This window comes from Vigna unguiculata, chromosome 2, assembly GCF_037176805.1.
Source record: "Vigna unguiculata cultivar grain cowpea cultivar isolate G323 ecotype 2 chromosome 2, ASM3717680v1, whole genome shotgun sequence".
In the NCBI taxonomy this organism is placed as follows: domain Eukaryota; kingdom Viridiplantae; phylum Streptophyta; class Magnoliopsida; order Fabales; family Fabaceae; genus Vigna; species Vigna unguiculata.
Genome location: NC_140793.1, coordinates 6,231,753 through 6,240,915, shown reverse-complemented (window position 1 = coordinate 6,240,915; position 9,163 = coordinate 6,231,753). Strand labels below are relative to the sequence as shown.

The following is a 9,163-nucleotide window of genomic DNA, read 5'->3' as shown; positions in this document are numbered from 1 at the left end:
ACTGATTAAGCACATAATTTGTGTGGAATTTTTCTTCTCCAGACTATTGCTTTCCTTTTTGGTTTGCTTAACTCAAGTTCACTTGTCCTTCTTCCATTCCCGTTTTCCCATGCCTCACATATTGCGGTCTATTAAAATGTAGCTTAGTATTTCCAATCTGAACCTGGTGTAACTCCTTTACGAGTGTCTCTGAATTTTCCACGTTATGTATACTTCTTGCACCCTCCCCCGTCTTTTAAAAATCTTCCAAATATCAAACTTCCTAAAGTTGTTTCGAAAATTTGAAAAAAGGTATATTGATTCTTGCCTTCCATGGTGTCCTATGATTTCTGTGATGGTAGTAGTCCTCGGTCTTGTTTTGTCCCCTGCCAATAGTTTCCTCCATGTATATCAATGTCAAGCCTTTAGTAACTTACAATTTTCATAGCCATGCGCAAAATCTGGAGTTATGCATTGAAGATATGGTGTATGGCCGGGTACGTCCCGGCCCGAGTATGGGAACTCTCATGCTCTGGCCTAATTGTTGGGGCTTTGATCCAGCACGACGCAGACAACCCAATACGTGTGATGGCAGGGTACATCCCGGCCCTTTTGGCCGTGTACATCCCGACCCAAGGGAGTGACAAACGAAAAATGGGATTATGGCACAGGGGTGCAGAGGAGCAACGCGCAATCTCGGCCAAAAAAGAAAGGAGTTGATATTGGGAGAAGTGCAGACGGGCAAACCCCAAAAAGGAAGGAGTTGATATTTGGAGAAGTATAAACGGGCAAACCCCAAAAAGAAAGGAGTTGATCTTTGGCAAAGCAGCAACATGCAATCTCAGTCAGAAAGGAAAGAACCGACACATATAAACTTAGTCAGAAAGGAAAGAGTGGATTCTCGAATACAAACGACCCGCAAATAACAATAGCAGGTTCGTCAAGAGACTAGTATAAATTAAGACCTAGTGAACTCGTAAAGGTATGCTTTTCTCACTTTACCAATTACACCTCATATCGAATCACTATTTGACTTGAGCGTCGGTGTGCCTGCAAGTACCCCCGCCCTCGGAGTGCAAACGACAGGGAGATCCAGGAGGAGGCCAGAGAGGAAAGAAGGAGGTTCGACACAGAAGGTTCTTGAGATCGTCTGATTCCATACTAAAATAGTATTGGTCAGGTACAGAAGATATTGAATTTGAAGTTGGAATTGAACGCATCTCAAGACAATGTTTGAAGGAAGATAGGACGTTAGACAACGAAGAGGTAATTCAACTGTTATCACCTCATTAGAATTGTAATATCATTATTACTTTCCTAGATTTAGAGAGAATTCACAGAAACTAAATTTTAATGAGATTAAAAGTTTAATAAAATAAAGAGTGCTCTATAACTTTTTTATTAGCTTTATCCATTTAAAATTTTATCTCTAATAAAGCTTATTGCATACAATGTGTGAGGTGTGTCTTTATAGAAATTCTAATAATTTTTGCTCACTTCAAGAAAAGTGGGCGTGCAACCAACCATAAGGAGAAATTCTAACATAAAATTTGTTCTAATCTTCTTCTTTTTTATAGGCAAAATTATTCTAATTTTCCTTACTTACCACAAAAAGAAACTCCAATTAAAATTTGTTAATCTTCTTCACTTGTTCATTATAAGACGAGAGAGTGCACACTAATATTTATCGTCATTTCTTCTTTAATTGATCCAACATGAAGAAAAAATTTAAATTTAAAAAAAAAGTTCAGATACATAAACATATCTTCTTTACTAAGATATTGTAAGGCCCAATTTTCTGCCGTAATATTTTAAGGGCTGCCTTAAAATTATTGGAACTAAAGGTCGGCCCAAAGGATAAAACCCACTTCTAGTCTGCCCTAACTCACACTTTCCACTCACTTGAGAGAACCTTGAGCTGCAGTTGTCAACCTCTCTACTAGGGTTCGCTTCCACTGTTACGTTGAGCTAAGAGGACTTGTTGCTCCATGTAAGTATCCCTTCCTAGTTCATGCTGGTCCCCTTTAATCATCTTTCGTATTCCCAGTTAGGATCATCTATTAATCCCATCTATTGGTACGGGGAAGTTAGGGTTTTAGGTCTTGAATGATTTTCTTTGCTGATATAGAGTTTGTTGGGTGTTGTATGAAACTATATGGTTATGATGAATGTGTGAAATGCCTTGTATTGCTTTTTGGGTGCAAACATGCGACTGTTGCAGGAAGATCAGTGGCGGGATTTGTTGCTCTCACCCAAGCGAGACTAACTCGCCCAGGCGAGACTTGCAGGAGCAGACTGGGGGTTTCACGAACTCTCGCTAAGGCGGAGAGCTCTGGTTTTTAGCAAGGCACTGTCTCGCTCAGGCGAGAGCCGCTCGCCTAAGCGAGGAGGCGTGGAAGCTTTGGGAGGCTGCTGTGGTTTAGCCCAGGATAGGGACCTCACCTTTGGGCCAGAGGTTGTCTCGCTCAGGCGAGGCATGGCTTGCCTAAGCGAGCCTGCGAAAAACTCCCAACACCTGGTCGCGATCTCGCCTAAGCGAGGGTCTATCGCCTAAGCGAGAGCACCCCTCTCGCTTGAGCGAGGGCTCTTGGCTTGAGCGAGATCCGCTACAGGTTGTGTGGTTTCCTTCAATTGGTAATTGGATTGTTGATCTATGATATGTTTTGTATGATGCATGAGGCCTGTGAAATGAAATATATGGTATGATCTATGGTTATAAATTGGATAGATGTGATTGAGGGAATCTTGGCATGTGAAACTAATGAGTGGGTTAGAAATTAAAGAGGCATGGTATTGGTATGAGATAAGGCCCTATACTCATGGATTGAGAATAACCAATGGTATGGATTCAACATGTGACACGAATGAGGATTGAATTTCAGAGGTTGGTATGAAATTACAAGCATGATAAGTGTTCTCTTATTGTTGGTTTATGATTGGTCTGTGGTCAGTGCATAATCCCTTGAAATCTCTAAGTGAGATTTTAGGGTCGTGCTTCAGTGGTCGGGACGTAATTTCATGGCCCCTATTAGTGGGTGTCCATGGTGGTGCCCTATCTATATGGTCTGGTAAGGATTCAAGGTAAGGTTGTATCTTGACACTCTAAGGAATCAGTTAGTCTCACTTAGAGCAGACTGACTCTTGTGGTGAGAGTAACAGGAGGCCTGAAACTCATTAAGGGCTAACCTTGTGTGTGTGGGATTGATTCATTGTAACACTTGTAGCACATAGCTCGGGGGTGAGTAGAGGTATTCACCACAAGTGCAAGCATCCGCTGAATCCGACCAGACTATATGTATCCGGATGAGTTGAGTCAGAGTCTAGTGTATGGTTTGAGAAGTCAGAACATGTTTGGATGACATATAAAATCTTTGGATTGTGTATTGGCATGTAACTACTTGATGAACTGTTTTTACTCTAGCTTACCCTGTTTGTTTGTTTGGTTGTCTTGTATGTGGCTCTTCTCTTTGCGATGATCATCAATTTATTGATGAGAGTAGATGCGAGAGGTCCTCACGGTCAACAGGGAAATGATGACTCCGCTGCTTAGCCATCTAGACTGGATTTTCTGCTTTGGGCTTTCTTTTAGGGCCACGACCTATGTATTGACTGTCCTTTAAATTTCCATTTCATTTTTGTTACATTTCTGTATCTGGTTTAGTTTGGCATGGTTGTGTGCCTTGGTTTATTGTAAGGCGTTATGTGGGAACTCTGAGACTGCGCTACTATACTATTTTGTTGTGACACTTTCTTTAATTACGGTTATTAACTAAATGGGGTGTTACATATATCTTGTTTTATAAATCTTAGTAACACTTAAACATATTTACTTTAAAATAAATATAATTATAATAGTTAATTTATAATTAATTTTACATGTAATTATAGTTAATTTAAATATATATATATATATATATATATATATATATATATATATATATATATATCTTTGAATGATTATTACTTTAAATTTAATTATTAAAGAGTAAATTAAAAAAAAAAATGTGTACATATGAATAGTTAGATGAAATAGGATAGACAATAAATAATAAATATATTATTTAGTGAAGGCCTATTAAAGATTTTAATATTTCATTTTTACTTTAATAATTTAAAAAATATAATGTGGTGATCTCACGCTCGTTCTTTACCCACTCCTTCTTCCCCCTCTGGACAACCCTCTTTTCTCCTCCGTCCAACAACTCGGCGATCTCACCTAGCTCTTCCACTCCTCATCGCTGTCACTCGGTTGGTTCCAATAGCTCTTGGTACAGCCAAATTTCTTTCTTTCTTTCTTTACTTCCTCTTTTTAGTATGAAGCAAATGAAATTAGATGTTTGGGTGCTCTAACCAGTTTACATATTACTGAGTAAATTGCTACTATTTCATTGCGACATTATTGATGCTACCATTTGAAATTAGGCTTTATTTTTGTTTGTCTCATGCATCATCTGTTCGGGGCAATATGGATTACCGTGCTAACAACCTAGTTTGAGTGATAATGTAATATGGGTATTTAGTTTTAGGGTATAGTTCAATCTGGTAGAACTTTTAAGTGGTGTCTAAAACAGTGTCTGCCACTGTATCTAGCTTTATCACTTGTGTGGTACTTCAGATTTTAGAATTGTATTTCAAGTTTATTCAACAATATTGTGGGTTTTGGTAAAGGATGATAGCATATTTTCATCTCTTGTATTTTTGATGCCATTTTAAATTTTGATTCGATTGTATTTTCCTTTTTACCCACTGTCATCAGTGGAATACTATTCATTATGTTATTTCCTCTCTGCTCTCTATCTCCATCTTCTCTTGTTCAGTTGTTGTTCATGGAGGCCGGAACTGAGGTACCAACCTCAGCCAGAGAAATCCGAGGCTCGGACAAATCTTCAAAGACAGCAAAGGATTTGGAGATTGAAGGATACCCTGTTGGGGGTTTGTCCATTGGAGGCCATGAAACATGTGTACTATTCCCCACACTTAAAATAGCCTTTGACATTGGTCGCTGCCCACCTCGTGCTGTTTCCCAAAACTTCCTTTTGATCTCCCATGCTCACATGGATCACATTGTTAGTTTCTTTCCTTGATCATCATATCACATGCATGCCGAAGACTCACTTTTTGAATTTTGATTCACTCATATATAATACTGTAATGTTAATTTAGTCAACAATTAATTTTTCTTCGTTTTTTCCCCTTTAGATAAATATTTTTAGAAATGGAGCTTTATCTAGTGAGTAATTTACCGTTTTGACAGGGAGGGCTACCCATGTATGTTGCCACACGTGGCTTGTATCGAATGAAGCCCCCAACAATTATTGTACCAATTTCAGTAAAAGAGGATGTAGAGAAGCTTTTTGAGATTCACAGGAAAATGGATCAATCAGAACTTAAGCACAACCTGATTGGCTTGGATGTAGGTAATTATTTGGTTGTCTCAATTAAAGTGCTGCATTACACAGTTGAACTTGATGTCTCTCAGCTCATGTATTCTTTTGTTGCTAATTCAAGACTTGTTGCAGGAGAAGAGTTTTATTTGAGAAAGGATCTTAAAGTAAAAGCTTTCCGGACTTACCATGTAATACCTAGCCAGGTAGCCAGCCAGGACAATTTGTTTCTTTTGAGTCTTAAGATAATCACTAATTGTCATTGTTTTGAAAAAATATGTTCTGGCTATTGATTTTAGATTTCTGATGCTTTTTGATTGTGAAAGTCACAAACTTGAGTTCTTTTAAATTTTTCCACTTGAACCTATTAGAAAGACCACAGTGCATTGTTTTTGAAGCTTTGAATATAAAGAACGTTCATTTTTATGTTAAATTCATTCTTTATCTTTTTGCAGTTTAAACTTGCATGTTTAGTAATGCAAACATATGTTTTATAATTTTAGATACGTAAAGCAGTTTTAAAATGATGCTAATTACAATACTGTTAATAGATGTGCAATTCGTTGCACTGTTTATCACATTTTCAGCAAGCAAAATTTGAGATGACTTTCACAACATCCTTATATCACGAAGCATTCCCTGGCTAGGCCTAACTACTTATGCATGTTTTTGGCAGGGTTATATAATATATTCTGTGAAACAGAAACTTAAGCCAGAGTATATTGGCCTTTCTGGAAATGAAATTAAGAATTTGAAGTCGTCCGGTGAGGAGGTCAGTCTTGACTACTGTAGTAATCAATGATTTGGCAAATTGACATTTGACAAATTTAACAATCACCGGTTTATGTCAACCAATTTAATGATTTTAATTTGTTGTTTTATAACAGAAACCTAGTAACTTTATTCGGAAGAAATAGGGATAAACCCCACTTGCAAAGATGGAATTTCAAGCATCTCCCTATGCCTAAAGACTTAATAGATCTCCTTGTCAACGTCTTATAATTCTTCTCTATCTCAACCCATCTGTATCTCAACCTAACAAACTAGCAGATATTAAAAATAAACTAACTTTCTCACAAGCAGATATTAACAGACCTGCAACATGTTCACTTATTTTGTTGTTTACTTCTGATGACAATTCATGAACTTGCAGCATAATAACAAATGTTTCCATGATTTATGTTCATTGCATATTGTTAAAAATATGATGTGATTATGTTAGGGAATAAATGTGGAGATATGATATGATTTGATTATCATTATTAAATATTGATTTTGTTTCTTATTATTGTATCTCTTTTTCCATTATAAATAAGAATAATCATGTGTACACAATACACGAAATTCATTATGTTCCTTATTGGTTTCTCTCTATAGGGAAATACCTTACCCATTTTGTCACTAATTCTTTCAATATGGTATCAAAGTAGTACCATCCTTTGTGACCTGTTTTGTCGTTTAGGCCTTTCAACAGATATGTTTCTATGATGTACAGTTTGTGTTAGTGTCCCTCTCAGTTCATATGTTGTGCACTATATAATTCTGAAAAATTAGCACCTTATAACATTGGTCTCATTCTTGCTATAAAGGTTTTTCAATATGTAGAGTATTTCTACTTTAGATATACTAAATCATATAAATTAAATTGATAAATTTTTCGACACTAACTATTTAATTAATTTTTCTTAAGACAACCTATGAACCATTTACATCAAACTTTCGGATAGAAGTTTAGGTCTATCTTTTAGTTTTAAATGCTCAACCATGCTGGGTTCTTGGCAGATAACATACACTTTGACAGAACCAGAAATTGCCTTCACGGGAGATACCATGTCAGATTTCATCATTGATGAAAATAACACAGACGTCTTAAGGGCTAAAATTCTTGTATTGGAGGTGAATTACTTTATACTATACTTTTGTGGCTATAAATTATTCATTAGTAATATAGAAGCTTTGCTAGTCATCTCCTTTCTTAAATGCTAGGAAACATGACCTTGACGTTTTATGTAAAGGAGTAAAAGGAATTTAATTTGAACTTGTTTCTGTTGTGTTATATATATATATATATATATATATATATATATATATATATATATATATAATTCTTTAAGAATACCGTATTGCATTCTCAATGAACTGATTCTCGTTTTTCCCTGTCTATAACTTTTGTTGGTGGTTGATATTGTGGTTTTACAGCCATTTTTTTCCCTTTTTCTTTTATTCATGTAGTGCACCTTTGTTAACGATTCAATCACCGTGGAACATGCCAGAGATTATGGACACACGCATCTGTCTGAGGTATGCTACCTGCTTCAATCATTAAAACAAACATTCATGTATACTTCAGTGGTTTTATCATTGTGTTTCTAATTGATTTTCTTCAGATAATAAGTCATGCAGAGAGGTTACAGAACAGAGCAATCCTTTTAATTCACTTCTCAGCACGTTACACCGTAGAGGTATAATACTATTGCTGTTGATTATAGTAAATGATACATCACTTTTTAGCCTTGGTCTTTATATTGTGATCCTGGATGAAGGTTGGTATAGCTTCCCGTGTTTCAGTATAGGAAGTTCCGTCCTGTTTGATGTGAAATAGGTGCCACCTTCCATGTTTCAAGTTAATAAAAAAAAACGTGAGTTTGTGATCCTTCTTATTAGCTTGTGGAATATTAGTTTACTTGGGGTCTTTTTGGATAAATTAAGGAGGAAAAATTAAATAAGTGTCTCCATAAAGCTAAGATTAACTTATGCATGTTAATAAAGGTTTTGGAGAAGCTAATTCTATAGATTTTATACATTAATTTATACATTAACTAAAAACTTCATTTTTTGTTTCTTTTTATCTCTTAAATGTGTCCATGGAAAAGTTTATTCTCATAGACCCTTTATCTAGTAATACTCTTTCCTTGGTACACTAATGCTTTCTGGCGGTGCTTGTGATATTTTCAGGAAATTCAACAAGCTGTAAGTACATTGCCTCATAGTTTAGCCGGTCGAACTTATGCGCTTACGGAAGGTTTTTGACAAGTTGGGAGAGTTTAATTGATACATACCTGACCCTGGAGGTTTTGCCTACAAACCACCTGAGACTATTGGACGGGGCTAGAATTTACAATCATCATAGATGATGAAGACAAGGAGAAGTGGACTGCAGAGCAAAATCCAATGATGCATGGTATGTTTGGATTGCCGTTTGAATCACCAAAAACATGCAGTTGCACATTCTTATAGTGAAATTTGCAGAAGCAATAGCAGTTTTTGGTTGAATAATATAATACCATGTTTACGTTGGAATGAACTGTTTTCCAAACATAGGTTAAACATCAGTTACCTATATTTTTATCAGGCTGTTTGTAGTAATTTTTATTTGCTACCTTTTGATTCGTTTTATTCAGTTAAAGGTAAAAGAAAAAAAAAATTGGATTTGGTTTGAACACTTTTTTTTATAGAACCTCTTCTCAACCCAAACAAGTTATCTACATGTTAAATTCATTAGTTATACGATATTTTAGTATCTGTCTTCCAGTAATGACGAATAGAATATAGCAAAAACGTTTATACTATATTAGTGAGTAGGGAAAGTGGTAGACATGAAGAATGTTATATATACAATAGGACTACATACAAAATTGTGTTGGACATTTAAGTTTAGCGTTCATGAAACAGGATGCATGGTGGACTTGGTTACTCTGGAATGGTGTATTCTGTCACCAAAGGCATTGTAGAAGGCAAACTTTGTTTCAGTTTCAGTGATTTGAACTGACATGAAACCTTGACCATCATAGAAGAATTTC

The 9,163-nt window shown here is 36.0% G+C and overlaps 1 protein-coding gene across 6 annotated transcripts; it reads left to right on the top strand.

Moving 5' to 3' along the window:
- Window positions 1-4,101: 4,101 nt before the first annotated feature.
- Window positions 4,102-8,803, top strand: TRZ1 (tRNAse Z1). 6 transcript variants are annotated; one of them, XM_028052007.2, is made up of 9 exons: window positions 4,102-4,247; window positions 4,797-5,045; window positions 5,234-5,396; window positions 5,499-5,569; window positions 6,040-6,135; window positions 7,146-7,259; window positions 7,596-7,664; window positions 7,751-7,825; window positions 8,319-8,803. In XM_028052007.2, exons 2-9 carry the CDS (start codon window positions 4,806-4,808, stop codon window positions 8,391-8,393), a joined length of 903 nt encoding a protein of 300 aa, XP_027907808.1. In that variant the 5' UTR covers window positions 4,102-4,247; window positions 4,797-4,805; the 3' UTR covers window positions 8,394-8,803. The 6 variants fall into 6 exon arrangements, 5 of the variants coding, with proteins under 5 accessions (XP_027907808.1, XP_027907815.1, XP_085525892.1 ...); XR_014992955.1 differs by adding an exon at window positions 7,907-8,002 and having other exon boundaries at window positions 4,115-5,045; window positions 8,319-8,337; XM_028052014.2 differs by having other exon boundaries at window positions 4,115-4,227.
- Window positions 8,804-9,163: the final 360 nt, after the last annotated feature.

What these genes read in the sequence shown, in the direction of transcription:
- TRZ1 (XM_085669765.1), top strand. Translation starts at nt 4,752, where the DNA reads ATGTTATTTCCTCTCTGCTCTCTATCTCCATCTTCTCTTGTTCAGTTG. An exon ending in CCTGATTGGCTTGGATGTAG is followed by an intron (nt 5,397 to 5,498) that starts GTAATTATTTGG and finishes GACTTGTTGCAG; the next exon opens with GAGAAGAGTTTTATTTGAGA. An exon ending in ACCATGTAATACCTAGCCAG is followed by an intron (nt 5,570 to 6,039) that starts GTAGCCAGCCAG and finishes TGTTTTTGGCAG; the next exon opens with GGTTATATAATATATTCTGT.